This window comes from Lacerta agilis, chromosome 8 (genome assembly GCF_009819535.1).
Source record: "Lacerta agilis isolate rLacAgi1 chromosome 8, rLacAgi1.pri, whole genome shotgun sequence".
NCBI lineage: Eukaryota > Metazoa > Chordata > Lepidosauria > Squamata > Lacertidae > Lacerta > Lacerta agilis.
In genome coordinates, this window is record NC_046319.1 from 52009004 (window position 1) to 52024777 (window position 15774).

The 15774-nt window shown below is 45.6% G+C and overlaps 1 protein-coding gene across 1 annotated transcript; it reads right to left on the bottom strand.

Annotated features, from left to right (window-relative positions):
* Positions 1–1406: 1406 nt before the first annotated feature.
* On the bottom strand, positions 1407–15188 carry ARL2BP (ADP ribosylation factor like GTPase 2 binding protein). Its single transcript, XM_033157449.1, has 7 exons — positions 15035–15188; positions 13888–13939; positions 9528–9589; positions 6696–6802; positions 5578–5663; positions 4295–4391; positions 1407–2891 (listed from the first exon to the last, which is right to left on the bottom strand). The coding sequence occupies exons 2-7, from the start codon at positions 13923–13925 to the stop codon at positions 2793–2795; spliced, it is 489 nt and encodes a 162-aa protein (XP_033013340.1). The 5' UTR covers positions 13926–13939; positions 15035–15188; the 3' UTR covers positions 1407–2792.
* Positions 15189–15774: the final 586 nt, after the last annotated feature.

Consider the following 15774-nt stretch of genomic DNA (forward strand, 5'->3'; position numbering starts at 1 on the left):
AGAAGCAACAGCATAAAGACAAGACTGAGCAGTTATCTGAAAACTGACTAGGGGAACAGTCAAAAGGTGCAGTTACTTTGGAATCTAAACAAAATATATATACACACAAAACCAGGTGTGCAATTTTGCTAAGGGTAATTAAATGTTACATTATTGGCCTTATTTCCGCATCAGTAAATAGTATTGCATACTTGCTTCTCCCAGTGTCCCAGATTTACACACCCAGAGAGAATAATCATTTACTTGGTTGTTTAATCAAACACAAAACAATATAGTCTGTTTGCCAACAGCACACAAATTGATTGTTGGTATGAAGTGAACTTCAACAGGAGGCAGGCAAACTGGTAACACACCAATGAAAGAAATGCCAAGAAAAGCTCTTGACGGAAGGTGTTTCTTCAGCGACTGCACACGTTTCCTTCAGAGTCTTCCTCCAAAGATTTCTTATGACTATCCAATACTATAATGACATCTTCTAAAATTCCATTCAGCCTGTACCAAAAAATCAATCCCATGCACCTCAGCGGTTTTGCGTGAGATTAGAAAATGAAAATTCATTTCCTTGTGTCTCTCCTCAAAGTAGTTTTGACAAATTGGGCACTGAAAGACAATGTCTTTGAAATGGCAAGAGAGAAACAAGAAAATTCCAACTTTGAATCTGATCCTGCATTCCAGTCCGTGTTACCCATTTGCTGACCAAGACTGGGTTTTTAAAAGCAAACTGCACGAAGATAAATACTGTCATTAATATTGTCAACATGCCTTGCCGTGACTGTTTGAAAATGCACTTCTTGCACATTTCAAATACCAACAGAGCATTACCTTCAAAGTATGGGGATAAGACTATTCCTCGTTTACACACATGGGACCTTGCCAAAACAAGTTACAAAAAACATCCTTTACAATGCAGAGTTTGCTTCTGGATCTTGTCAATCAAGTTTCAGATCAGTGTACAGCCTAAACACATTACAGAACACAACCCTGAAAGGGAAACATATGTAAAAGCAGCACTATGAAAGCAAAAGTTTGCTGATGTAAAGATACGTTACCCCCTTCTCAATCTCCCAATATTTAGCTAAGCAAGTACTGTGCTGTACCGTATGTCACCCAAAGCTGAAACATGCAAGATGTTTGTGATCAGTCTCATTACAAGAATCACTTACCCCTGCTTGGACAAAAAGGATTTGAAGCCTGAAAGGCTCCAATAGTAAATTTCCAGGGCTCAGCCAGTCATTCTGGCATTTCTTCCATTATGTGACTTTGGAAGAAGCCTCAGAGTGACAGCAGCACATGGATGGTACAGGCAGAGTCCTTGAGCACTGAATTACCAGCCAATAGTAAAGGCGGGCAACATGTGGAAAGTGGGAACAACTGGAATTTGAGGGTTTTGAGTTACCTGCTCCTGTTGCCTGGTCCTCCACAAGTCAAGTTGGCAACAGCAGCTACACCTTTCTCAGCAAGAGTTCCACAGATCCATGCGAGGTAAGCCAAAAACAGAGATGTGGCTGGGGCAAGCAGAGCGGATCCAACACTACTGGCATGTATTACTAGCTGATCTCACTAAGCCAGTATGGAGGGAGGAAGCCATCAGCATGAACCAAACGAGGCTTCCCAGGTGTCTAGCAAAGATGCAGACTGACAATGGCACAGGCAAAGTTATCCATGCTGTTTTCGTTTTTTAACCTTGGTAAAACACAACACTGATGAAATCCCAAAGCTTGCAGGTATAATCAAGCCACTCGGAACACATTCACTCCACTTTAAAAGAGGGTTTAACTGTCATTGCTTTCCTGAATGAACCTTAGTAATTTTATTTTGGGGGTGGGGGGCTGTGATAAAAAAAACCTGGTAGAGTCAGTCCTAGACTTCTCAGACCATTTCCACAGCTTTGCTGTGAGGGAGGTCATTATAGTTAAAACCAGCTTAACTAACTAATATTGCAGAACCTGGAGAACTTTAGCTCTTTTGTTTTTGTTTTTAAAGAACTGCAGCACCTCACAGAACTGTAATTCCCAAAGTTCCTTGAAAGCCATACAAGTTTGGATTTGGGTTTACAGTCCCCATCCCCCATGAAGACACTGCAGAAAGCTTTGTCCATGCTAGAGCACATACTGCTGGTAGTCATGAAACAGGGTGTGATTTTTCTTAGGAGAGAGGTTACTTTGGAAATCCCAGGTTTTCTGGTTCCTTCTGCAGCTGAAGTGGGGGCCTTACAAGAGCAACACCACTAAGTCTGTTGAATGGGAAAGGATACAAATTCACAATTATTAGAGAACTGACAAATAACAGTTTCATGCTAAATATATATTCGCATCAAACACACACGTGGTACTGTCGAAAGTCAAAATGTGGCATTCAGAACTACGCTAAACATGTTTTCCCCGATTTGTTGTGGTTGTGAGCTTCAAAAAAAGTTGTGCAGTTAGAACCACCCCCACGTTTGACACTCATTTTCCATCACTGCTGTCCAATGAAGAAGTGCTTGTTTTCCTTCCAAGAAATCGGCAGCCCTCAAACAGACCATGGCACTAACTGACCTCCATGGCATAAAGTCCCTTTTAGCTGGCACAGCAACAAATCCAAGTGCTAAGACACCATTATTCAAATGGGGCTGGAGTTATACTAGTCACTGATCATGTGGAAACGCCCAATTCAAACGAGCAGCTAAGCCGAAAAATTGGCCTGCCAAGAGGGAATAAGGGTTGCACGCCTCAGCATCACATTCATCTCTTCTTCTGGCTTTTGCATTCAGGGCAGCCCAAGTGGAGACAGCTCTCTTTCGGAGGCAAGAGCTAGTGTCGTAGACTGTTTGCGGAAGGTGACATGGAGGACTTGCTCAAGGGTGTCACCACGAATCCGCTGCTTAAGTCCAGGCCTCGGCCTTCTTTTTCCTAGAACGGAGATGCCAAAAATACTTCAGTTTGGTGGCATTTCTAAATGGCAGGCTTTCAGCCAGAAAAGGAAGCATGCTTGTAATGAAACACAGGGCTTTTATTTTCTGCAAGCCTGTGGGCAAGAAATTCCACATGGAATCTGGCACCTGCTATGGAAACTGAGAATCGTAACTTTCATCATCAATAAGCGATGATTTCCCCCCCAGAGCTTTTTGGTTGCTGATAGTAGCCGTGGGTGAAGCCAGAGGAGACTGGGCAGGGTTTCTACTGACTGGGGCAAGTTCTGATCATTGGTACAGCTGCCAGACCTCCTTTGACTGTTACTCCATGCTACCTAGCCTCTACTGCCATGCCAAGTAACCTTAGAGATCCATGCCCTCCCCTTGCCATCTGCCACTCTGGCCTTTGCAAACCCTCATGAGAACCAGGGGGACAGATGACTATATATAAAAATTTAGACATGATCTCCATACAAGCATACACACATTATGTGTATATGCACACATTTTTCTTAGAGCAATATACACAATGTTCCCCCTTGTTGAGTTTCAGATTCAGTGCATCTGCAGTGAACACCCCCACTGCCAAAATAAGTAATAATTATTTTTGCATCTGGCCTGGAATGTGTTCTTTCCCTTACAATTTCTGCCTTAACCAACCTTTTGAAACTGGCCCCTTTGCTATTTCAAACCCTCCTTATCAAGACTAAATATTAAAAGATCAATATTTAAGATTTCACAATAACAACAGTTCTGAATTGTTCAATGCAACTGATTTTGGGGTTTCACATGCGTTACTTCAAACTGACTTGTTTTGGACCACAGGTTTCCAGTATTTTCCAAAATAAATTTCTGGAGCAAAACTTGTGCAGTGGACACACATTTCACCACTGAGGTTCACTAAAAACACTTTTAGACACCCCTCCCCCCGAACCTGAAAAAGAACTCCCATACCAACTTAAGACACGAATCTTGATAGCTATGCAAATTAACAAAAGTGGTGTCTTATAAAACTGTCACTGGGCAACTTTTTGGGCATAATATTTTTAGTCTCAGTTTCCCCATTGATAAAAAGAACCACCACCCCAAGTTACATTTGAAAACCACTCCACCCCACCCAGAGTGCTATAGTTTGGCCAAACTGAAAACCAAGGCCAACCCTTTCTTCCTGAACTGAGGTCCTCTTTCTCACTCCCAGAATGCAGAAGCTGGGAAGGAGCCACAGTTACCTTCCATGCAGAAAGCCCCAAAATCAGTTTTTCACTTCCTCAGTTAAAAGACTCTTAGGAAGCAGGACTGGGAAAGTGATCTCTCTCTGCTCAATGTGCCCAAGAGTCACTCCCAATTAAACCAACTTGCCTGGGCATTCAGTGTGCGCTTTCTGAGCTTTGGAGTACTTACAGCTCTGTAATCCAGGAACATTTCTTTAAATGCGAGGAAATCAGTAAATGTGAGAAGCATGTCAAAAATATCCCCTGCAATTTCATCCTTGTGCTGCCTGTAAGTGAAGGATTTTGATTCATCATTAAAACAGTGAGACATTCTAGATTTTAAAGGGCATTGAGGAAAATGCCTATGGAAAAAATTGCATTTTCTCTTTAACACCTCTAAATTAGCCACTTGCCCAAAGTAATTTGTACTGAAAATAATGGGACTAAGGGGTGCTTCACACACTGTCACCAAGCAAGTACCTGTCTGATCATAATACATATACTGAGAAAGTGAAATGAGGGCTACACCCACCAAGGAAGGCGAATAATCACTACCAACACCACCAATAACAAGTCCATTAATTTATTAAAAATTATGCAATTATCCAAAGAAAATGCAGTTCAAAGTTGTACACATCTTGGGTTTTAAGCTTAATCATTATTCTGTCTTGCATCAGGGGGTGCTTCTGTCATCATCCCCCACTTTTGAAAATGCACAGATAGCAGCCCACAGAAATTTCTACAGCTGCAGAATATGAAGGGGGGCGCTGCAATCGCAGCCACTGCTGCCAACTGCATTCATGGATGTCTGATTTACAGCTTTTCCTCAGCTGTGGAGGGAATACTGTGCAAACAAGCTCAAAGCTGTTACTAAAGAAAGGGATGGATCGGCTCACTAAGCAGCAGAATATCCATTTAACATCAGTTTTCATAATGCAGCCCTCAGGAATGATCAACAATATGAAATCTTCAAGAAGGTTTCTATAAATAGCATGGGATTGCATGGGCCTTAATCTGCAAAGGAGGCTGGGATGGGCACCACTGGCTAAGCACAGAACAGCCTCTTCTTTTCATGGAAGTGACCTAATAGTCGATAGTCTATATTTGTGCATATAATGAACATCTGGGCCCTAGTGCATGACATATATGATGTACAGCAGTCTTCTTGCTGTTTTACATGATACCTAAATGGGAAAAGGGGGTAAGGTCTGGTGGGCACTCTTAGGGTTGCTATTTCACAGCTGTACTGACATTATAGAGAGCTCCCTTCTCTGAAGACCACATGACTGCATCACAGAGTTAAGGACAGACCCTTGGGCAAGGAGTCTGCAGCAGAGCTTAAAATAGGCAGATTCACATGTGAGAGAAGATGCTCCCAAAATTCAAAGCCCACCCCTACTCAATAAGGAGCCTTAAGAACAAGTTAATGCAATGAAGATGAAAAAGAAATGGAAAGGAAAGGATCCAGCTTACTGTAATGACAAGGTGAAGGCAGACATGCTGAAACCAGGAATCCTGTCCATGAGCTTTTCTTCAATGTATTTTTCAACTAAGCATATCTAAAGTGAGAAGCACTGTATTATTATTTTCCAGCTGAGGATGACAGGCAGCAAATATTGTAGCTTACCATCTCACAAAAAGATGTTTTGATCTAGACAGATCAGGTGTAACTTACTAGACTGTCAATGGCTGAATCACATTTTGGATCCAAAAATGAGAGACGTTACAGGTAGCAACAGGATACAACCAGTTAAAATATGTGGAGCTGAGTCTCTGCCTTGAGGAAGTAATTTGTTCTGTTCATTACCCTTAAGTTATAAGAATATTACGGGTCCTTACTCAGAGCAGACCCAACAAAATTACTAGATGTCTGAAATCAATGGACAGGCCTAATGATGGGAGTACCCTGACTAGCACTGGATATAACCCCCAAATTTCAGAACCCAACTAAAGACTTGCCAGCTACCACAAGGATCTTTTCAGAAACCACGTGCCCCAGCAGCAATCAATGTTGCCAGCTTTTAAACCAGCTCTTGCAGCTGTACCCTTAACAACCCTTTAATCTGCAACAATTATGACAACTTTCACAAGAAGCTAAGCTGTTACAAAAGGTGCCATGTTGGGACAGCAACCATCCTGGGCACCCTCCCCTCCAGTCACTGATCAAATTTGTAGCAGGAAAACCTTCCTGGCACAGTGAACAAAGTGATGGTATGGCCCAGAGAAGCACACTGGATGGCCAGCAGCACCCTTGACCAACTTAGTGTCCTCTGGATGTTTTGGACTACAGCTCACATCCATGCTGGCCGGGGCTTATGGGAGTTATAGTTAAAAAAACAAACAGTGAGGGGGCACCAGGTTGATGAAGGCTGGCCTTCAGCACCTGCACTGAGGTCTCAGGTCCCTCTGAGAATGTGAGAGGAGCCTCAACATCCTGAAGCAGGGCTGCTCTCGCTCCTATGGTCTACAGGTCACACTTGCTGCTGAAACACACAGAATCCAATTTCCTTCACAGGGTGGCAAATGTTCAAAAGACAAAGCCCATCATCATATGCAAGAGATAACGATCAAAACAGGACATATGCACTCACATATTCATTAAAAATAGGAGTGTAGATGAGCTTATTTTCCTCCGTATCATCAAACTCTTGGTAGTATTTGTCCATGAAGCTCCTTTGTATAAGCTGGAAGTCATCATCTGAAATCACAACACAGTTGCATTCAGTCGAAAGACAGTGACTACATTCATTGGTGTGCTGTCCTCAGCTTGGGATCCAGTACATGGTGACCCTCATAGCTGCAACGACAGCACAGCTGCAGCTGACAGAGGCCCAATCCATGCAGTAGCTTCTCTATCTTGCTAGCTCACTAAGCCTCTGGCAGGATGAAGACTTTCTCTCACTGACACAAACAAGGCAGAGCCTGATTAAAAGCCTTTTGGCAAGTTTCACCCACGGAACGGAGCTGGATAACAAACATATGAGGCAACATCAGTTCCCTGGAGAAGTCACCATACACACAGTTCCAATCCTTCATCCAGAATCAATTAATCAGGCATAAATTTTGCCAATGCAATTGCAACACGGCTGTCAAGCACTTCTCCATGAAAGGGATTGTCTGGTTGTTTCAAGCCACCTACTGGGCAGTACCCCAGGCACCACCGATTTATTGAGTGTTTAATTGAAAGGCAAGTATCTATCAACAAGTGTGGACCCACAATAAAACATTGTGGTGCATCCCCAGCCCTCAACAGGAGCTCTCATCATGGGGTTCAGCTGTTTAGGAGCAGGAACCTTGTTCAGAACTTGATGCAGTAGGTGGAGGCAAGGAAAAGCAGAGAGAATAAGAAGAAAATTTACATGAGAACTCTGCTTCCATGTCCTAGGTAAAGAATACAAGTTCCACCTTCAGCCAGGCACAAATGCCAACCACTGAACACTTTCCCATGTGCTGATACTGCACAAGGAGAGTGGTGGGTATCTATTTTATTTATTAATTCGCTATCTCTTGGCACCCCAGGAGCCCTCAAAGTGACTTGCAAAATACTGTACATAAAACAATAATATCATCTAGACTGACTTCCCCTCAACCTAGTCCTTTTCAGATACAGTGAGGGGGGAAAGTATTTGATCCCCTGCTAAATTTGCCAATTTGCCCTCTGACGAAGAAATGACCAGTCCATAATTTTAATGGTAGGTTTATTGTAGCTGTAGGAGACAGAGTAACAGGAAAACCCCCAGAAACCCAGAAGACAAAAGTCAGAGATTGATGTGCATTATAATGAGTGAAATAAGTATTTGATCCCTCATCAACCAGCCAGATGTCAGACTACCTGGTATCTTCACTGTATGTAACGAGCTGAGATTAGAAGCACCTGCAGTAAGGGAGAGGTTTTACCTGTAATCCCAGCTTCTTACAGTACCTGTACAAAAGAGACCTGTCGACAGAAGCAATCAATCCAGCAGATTCCAAAGTAGCCACCATGACCAAGACCAAAGAGCAGTCCAAGGATGTCAGGGACAAGATTGTAGACCTGCACAAGGCTGGAATGGGCTACAAGACTATTGCCAAGCAGCTTGGTGAGAAGGTGACAACAGTTGGTGCAATAATTCGCAAATGGAAGAAACACAAAATAGCTGTCAACCTCCCTCGGTCTGGGGCTCCATGCAAGAGCTCATGGAGTTGTAATGATCATGAGAATGGTGATGAAGCAGCCCAGAACTACACGGTGGGAACTTGTCAATGATCTCAGGACAGCTGGGACCATAGTCACCATGAAAACAGTTGGTAACACACTACGCTGTAAAGGACTGAGATCTTGCAGAGCCCCCAAGGTCCCCTTGCTCAAGACAGCACATGTACAGGTCCGTCTGCAGTTTGCCAATGCACATCTGAATGACTCAGAGGAGAACTGAGTGAAAGTGTTGTGGTCAGATGAGACCAAAATTGAGCTCTTTGGCATTAACTCAAATCGTCATGTTTGGAGGAGGAGGAATGCTGCCTACGACCCCAAGAACACCATCCCCACTGTCAAACATGGAGGGGGACATATGCTTTGGGGGTGTTTGCTGCTAAGGAGACAGGACACCTTCACTGCATCAAAGGGACGATGGACGGGACCATGTATCGTCAAATATTGGGTAAGCAACTCCTTCCCTCAGCCAGGGCATTGAAAGTGGGTCGAGGATGGGTATTCCAGCATGACAATGACCCAAAACACACAGCCAAGGCAACAAAGGAGTGGCTCAAGAAGAAGCACATTAAGGTCCTGGGGTGGCCCAGTCAGTCTCCAGACCTTAATCCCATCGAAAATCTGTGGAGGGAGCTGAAGGTTCGAGTAGTTACACATCAGCCTCGAAATGTTACTGACTTGGAGAGGATCTGCAAAGAGGAGTGGGACAAAATACCTCCTGAGATGTGTGCAAACCTGGTAGCCACCTACAAGAAACGTCTGACTTCTGTAATTGCCAACAAGGGTTTTGCCACCAAATACTAAGTCATCTTTTGCAAAGGGATCAAATACTTATTTCACTCATTATAATGCACATCAATCTCTGACTTTTGTCTTCTGGGTTTCTGGGGGGTTTTTCCTGTTGTTATTCTGTCTCTCACAGCTACTATAAACCTACCATTAAAATTACGAACTGGTCATTTTTTCGTCAGAGGGCAAACGGACAAATTTAGCAGGGAATCAAATACTTTCCCCCCTCACTGTAGTTTGTATCTCAGGTTGGGGAAGGTCTGGTCTAGACCATGGTGCATTTGTATAAAAACCAGTGCCGACAAAATCCACCCCAGACACAGAATTGAAAATTGGATCAAAACAATTTCTCTAAAATATTCCAATGTGTTCACGAATAACAGTAAGAAGAGATGCACCTTGGCAGTCCCTTTTGAGCAGTGCTACCTAAAGGAAAACATACCCATTATTATATCTTCTAAATAGCCAACAACAGCATCGAACTCAGCATCCGACGGTGAAGAGCTAAAATGAGAGACAGCCAAGTTGGATTCAGGTTACTATGAAAGGTGAAATAACATAAACATAACAATCCAGGGCACACAGAATAATGCTTAGTGCCTTTATGGCACACATGAGCATACAAAATACTACCAGCACACATATTACTCAGTAATGCCTTCCTCAGTACTGTAAAGTGGAGGTGCACTATCACCCCCCTGTTGCAGAGAATAACTTCAAACTAAGAGAAAGGGACGCGGGTGGCACTGTGAGTTAAACCACAGAGCCTAGGACTTGCTGATCAGAAGGTCGGCAGTTTGAATCCCCACGATGGTGTGAGCTCCCGTTGCTCGGTCCCAGCTCCTGCCCACCTGGCAGTTCGAAAGCACATCAAAAGTGCAAGTAGATAAATAGGTACCGCTGGTGGGAAGGTAAATGGCGTTTCCGTGCGCTGCTCTGGTTCGCCAGAAGCGGCTTTGTCATGCTGGCCACATGACCCGGAAGCTGTACGCTGCCTCCCTCGGCCAGTAACACGAGCTGAGTGCCGCAACCCCAGAGTCAGACACGGCTGGACCTAATGGTCAGGGGTCCCTTTACCTTAAGAGAAAGAACCATTTGCCTAGGCTATCTTAAGTGCATTTGCTGTCAAAGTGAGATTTCATACCAGAGACTTCCTGACTTACAGGTCAGACTCTAAGCCGCTGCAGTTATGCTTTGTTCTACTGAACTGAGTCCTTCTCCCCAGATTCCGCTACATTCAGAGAGCAGCTGTTGTTTATTCAAACACAAGTTACTCAAAGACAGAATTATTTTATGGTAACATTCTTCTGCACTGCTGACAAGATTTAACCAAGGACAGTCACCCTGATGAGAAGCAGTTCCTTGCCTTGCCTCAGTCAAGTCTGATCTCAGACTTGGACTGGGTTCAACCTGTACCTTAGCCATGAAGAAACTAGGCAAGGTTTTGGATAAGGCATCATCCTTCAGTTTCTTCTCCCTCATCACTAAGTGGGAATAAGAGTGATGTGCCTAACAGCTGATGTTCTAATGCAGGGGTGGTCAACTCCCAAGAGACTGCAATCTACTCACGGAATTAAAAAATGGCAGTGATGTTGAGCTTTTTTAGGGAGGAGGAAAGCCCTGTTTTTGGGGAGTTCAAGTCTAAGCTGTTGGCCATTTTTAGGGAGAAAGGGAAACAGTCACTCACCAACAGATCGCTGGGGAGACAAACAGCCTCACTGAGTAAACTCCGTCTTCCGTTCTGCAGATTGTGCAACAATGGGGGGCGGGATGAGGGGGCGGGGACGGATTCTATTTTACCAACGCTAAGCAAAGGGACCCAGCAATCGACCATGATCTACCAAAACCTCCCGGGGATCTACCAGTAGATCACGATCAACCTGTTGGACATCCCTGTTCTAATGGAAGGGAGGAAGAGGTTGTTCCTAACTCAAGCCTGATGGAGACACTGTTGCTACTTGCTGCCATCTAGCCACATACAGAAGAGATAACAGCAATCCCTCCAGATCAGAATACAGTTGTTTTTGCAATTCAAAAGCAGAATCACTTTGGCTTGATTCAGGCATTATATTAAAATTCATAAAAGAGCTGGGGTTATCCACTGAACTTAACTGACAGGAAATCTGTAACAGACAAATAAAGTACTTCTTTAAACAGCACTTAACTAAATTCTCACACAATGCTTTATTAACTTGTGGAATTTACCACCTCAAGTTGTGGTGATGGCCTCTAGCTTAGATGGCTTTTAAAAAGGAGGATGGAAATCAATTTATGGGGTGAGCAACCTATGGCCCTACAGATTTGGCCAGGAATGATGGAAGCTATAGTATAAGAATATTTGGAAGGCATTGATCTATCATTGATCCATCACTGATCTATATCCACGAGTAGGCCAATGAGAAAGAAAAATCTTTATGAGTCAGTTTTGATTGTAGTTTAAAAATTAACACTGAAACCAACTATTAATAAAATTAGAAAATAACATTATCACCAAGCAACGTTCCCACCTTAAAAAGTACCAGAAATATTGCATCGTAAGTGGACTAGAGAGCCTATTCTATCACCTAGGCCAGTGATGGCGAACCCGTGGCACGCGTGCCACAGCTGGCACGCAGAGCTCTCTCTGCCGGCACGCCAGAGGCGGAGAAATGGGGGGCGCCGCTGCGCTGCACCGCGCCCGTCCACTTCTCCAGCTGGCCGGCGGCCCGCCCTCTGAGGCTGAGGGCTGTGCTGCTGTGCTCATGCGTCGTGCCTCGTTTCTGCCAGCGCAGGCGCAGCAGCAGACAGCAGCAGTTTCCCTCCTTGGCGCCTGTCCCAGTGGTGTTTGGCTGCTGCTGCTGCTGCTGGCTGCTGGCGAGGATTCGACGCGAGGCGACGACGACGAGGTAACGGCAGCGGCGGGCGAGGGTGAGGGGGAAGCCCTTTTAAAAAAGGTTAAGGAAGCGTCGCCTGTGCCGCCCATGCTGGTCCCGGGCGGGCTGCGAGGCGGCCGCCCAGCCCCGTCTTTGAGCGCTGCGAGCGGGGGGGGGGGGGGAGCCGCGCGGCCCCGCCGGCGATTCCATCCCTAAGTAAAACGGCAGTGCTATGCATGTTCGGGTGGAAGGAAGGATGGAAGGAGGCAAATGTGGAACTCTTTACTCAAACATGTGCACACAGGGTCGGTGCATTGGAGGAGTAGGCGGCCACCTCCACTTCCATCCGAGCGGTGTTTGGGATGGCGCGAAGAAAAGTCTCGCTAAGACCCTAGCAAGCCGCCCCATCAACAATGCATTGCAAATCATTGCATTGCGTTTCCCCCCTGGGCTTCCTTTAGTAAATAGGTAAATAAGTCGACCGGTGGAAATCAAGAGATTGTGTGCTGCATTTTAATTATGCCCCCCCCCCTTAGAAACTCCTCCGAAACTTGTGCTGCTTGGTGCACACTTTCCTCACTGCGGTCTCATCGGAGGGGAACGCACTCCGTTCCTGTCCAAAGAAACGGCGTCTCCCTTTCCAATTGCAGGCTCGCTCGCATTGCAACGCTTTTCTTTCTCTCTCTCTGACCCCCACCCCGCTGCCGGATCTGTCGTCTGCTCTTTCCTACAGCCTTGTCAGCTTCTGCATCCTTTCTTCAGCCGACTGCCTTCCCTGCACGAGATCTCTCCAGTGTTTGCAGGCTCCCCCTATCCTTCCAAGTATTCCCACTACCCCCTCTCCTAGTCTTTTAGCGTATCCCCGTTTTTTGCAGACTATTTCCAGGAAACCTCTCCACTCTCCCTCCCTGCCTCTAGTCTTCCCCAGAACACTTCCCACAATTCCTCTCTTGCAGAGCATCCACCTCTCTATCCTCCTCCACTTGGCAAATATCTGTTTCGCACGCATTCATTCTCTCTCTCTCTCTCTCTCCTTGTCCCCAATTCTCTTCTCTGGGACTGCTCTTCGCGTGCGGTCCCTCTCTTTCTCTCCGCCCGCTCTGCAATGCCTTCCTTCCGCAGGAGCGCAGCAACCTCCTTCCCACAGGGTTGTTGGCGCACATGGGCATACCCAGCGAGGGGCAGGGGGGAAGCTCCCCCCCTAGAAGCAAAAAATAAATAAATGCCCATGCCTCTGCGCCTTTCCTAACCCAAGCCCCGGTGCCTTCGTTGCGAGAAAACCCCCCTCCCCCCCTCCTCGTCTGCAGCTCCTCGGCTTGATCCAAAAGCTAAACTTAGTTGGAAAAAGTTAGCAGCGAAAAGGCCAGAAGGAAAGCGCGGGGCGGATTCCGCCGGGATCTGGTGCTGCTGCGTAAAGCCAGCAGCCAGACACATACGCACATCCAGAAGGGGTGGACTGTTCTCTCTTTTAAAAATAAAAATAAATGAGGTGTCCAATGTTTATTTAGGAGGTTGGGGTGTGTGCATTTTTAGCTGAGGTTCAATGCCAAGTCTTGCAGCAAATTAAACAAAACTAAAGCCTTAATGTAAGGATTTGTTTGTTTAGAATCCTGTCCTCTATATAGCAAACCTCACTTTGCTTGGAAAACCCTCTCAAAATGTGGCAAATCTTACGGGTATTTGGCTTTATCTAACTAAAAACCTCGATATTCAGGTTTAATTGCAGTGTTGGCACTTTGAAATAAAAAAGTTGGTTTTCCGCTGCAGTTTGGGCACTCGGGCTCAAAAAGGTTCGCCATCACTGACCTAGGCTCAAGTCCACAAAAGCACATGCCATAAAAAAATCTATCTTCTCCTAACTGTTAAAACTTCCTATTGGCTTTCACATTTCAAATGAAGTTTTGTTGATTTGTTTTTTAAAAGGCAGTGCAGAAACAGAAATATACTTACATGGACACACCAAAGTTTTCTTCTTCTAAAGTTTCCATCGTGGCTTTGTCACCTGTTTTATAAAGTAAACCTTTAAATACTTTAATCCTCAGGGTGCAATAGTTGGCTGTCAGTCATCCTGTTGTCAATGTCAGGTCTCAAGCCTATCTGAAAATATTACACCACCCCCAACATATAGAAATAACCATTGATTATGACTTGTTTTCTATTTCCTGGAAAACAGTGGGCAACAAATGAACTATACATACAAGTAAGCAGCAGAATAGGTGTGCCTGAAACAAAAGCAACTTATCCCATTGCACTGGGAGTTTGGTGGATCTGAAGGTATGGAATCCCAAGAGTTTGGATTTGGAAAAGGACAGCAGAAATCCATAAAATTTATAAACACTCAAAAACATTGTGGGTGCTGCTTATCACAACTAGGGTTTGCCAGACCTTTAAGAAATCTTGCATGTTTGCAATTATCAAGGACCTCTGTTATACAGTCCAGGAGCTTTTGGGTTTTCTTGAATATGAGGGGGGAAAGCTCTAGATCAGTCCACTCTCTACTGTACTAGCTTTCCTGTTGCAGGGAGTTTTTTGTTGATGAGAATTATTTTTAAAATGTAATCCTCCAACAGCAGTTGGGACAGTTCATTTTACTACCACCTAATTCTGCTGCACACCCAGACCAAGCCGTAAGCACCAGGAACCGGGATAGACCCGGGTTCAAATCCCCCTCACTTGGCCATGAAGCTCACTGTGACCTTGGAAGCCACTCTCTCACTTCTGCCCAACCCACTTCACAATGTTGCTGTGGAGCATAAAAGAGAACTACTTACATGCCTCATTCAGCTTACTGTGGGGAAAAGTCGGATATAAATACAATCAATCAAATAACCTGCTTATGGGGTTCTGGTTTGCCATTGTGTGGGGCGGGGAGGACAGGGGCGCTACTGGACCCAAGATTGGCTTGACCTGGCAGAGCTGTTCCAAGTTCCTAGCCAGGAGATAGAGCCTCCACATACTGACTCAGTCTACCTCAGAAGGCCAGGAGCATACTGGGGGCGAGCCAGGACACCCGGCCTACCTAGCAGGGCTCCTCTCAGGGCCACAGGGGACCCAGGAGTCCTAGTCAACGCCAACCCCCTTCCGCCTTGGCTCCTACCTGTCCTCCTCCAGGCAGCGCCAGCTCGTCACTCCGCAGACCGACGAGCGGGACGAAGGCCTCGGCCTCCCCCATAGAGTTCGTTGCAAACGCCGCCGTCGCTTCTTTCTTCTTCTTCCTCCTCCTCCTCCTGCTGCCTAGGAAACGGCCTCTTCCGGCAACGCACACCTATCTGACCAATCATTGGGAGGCTGAAAGAACTGAACCAATCACAGAAGGCCAGGCGGGACCAATAGGAAACGTAAAAGGAGAGAGCCAATCAGAGGAAGCGGGGGGGGGTTCTATCCCTTCCAGCCTCACCAACCACGTGGCGGTGCCCAGTTTGGGTGAGCGGAGCAAAGTAGGCGGCGGCAGCAACTAAGATCCTTCCTGGAACTTGCTAAAGGGACCCACCTAGTCTAGCATCATTTTTGCAGTGGCCGACCCATGCCTGTGGGGAGTCTCCAAGCAGGATTTGAGCATATTAACCCTCTCATCCGCTTGTGGTTTCCTGCAGCTGGTATTCAGAAGGTATTGCTGCCTGACAGCGCAGGCAGTGCATAGCCATTGTGGATAGTAGCCATCGCTAGCCCCCTCCTCCGTTAATTTATTCAATCTTCTTTTAAAGGTATCAAGGTTGGTGGCCATCTTGCCTCCTGCGGAAGTTTCACAGTTTAACTACGTGCCGAGTTTAAAAGTCGTTGAGCTCGGTCCCTGTATCTGAAGTGTCTTTACAAAGGAGAGCCTGTCTGCCGGAGCAG

Bases quoted from the DNA above. Each gene is read 5' to 3' on its own strand.
- ARL2BP (XM_033157449.1), bottom strand. From the start codon at position 13,925: ATGGAAACTTTAGAAGAAGAAAACTTTGGTGTGTCCAT. The intron at 9,590-13,887 runs GTAAGTATATTT...CTCTCATTTTAG, and splicing joins GAAAACTTTGGTGTGTCCAT to CTCTTCACCGTCGGATGCTG. The intron at 4,392-5,577 runs GTAAGCTGGATC...CTTCACTTACAG, and splicing joins GCCTTCACCTTGTCATTACA to GCAGCACAAGGATGAAATTG.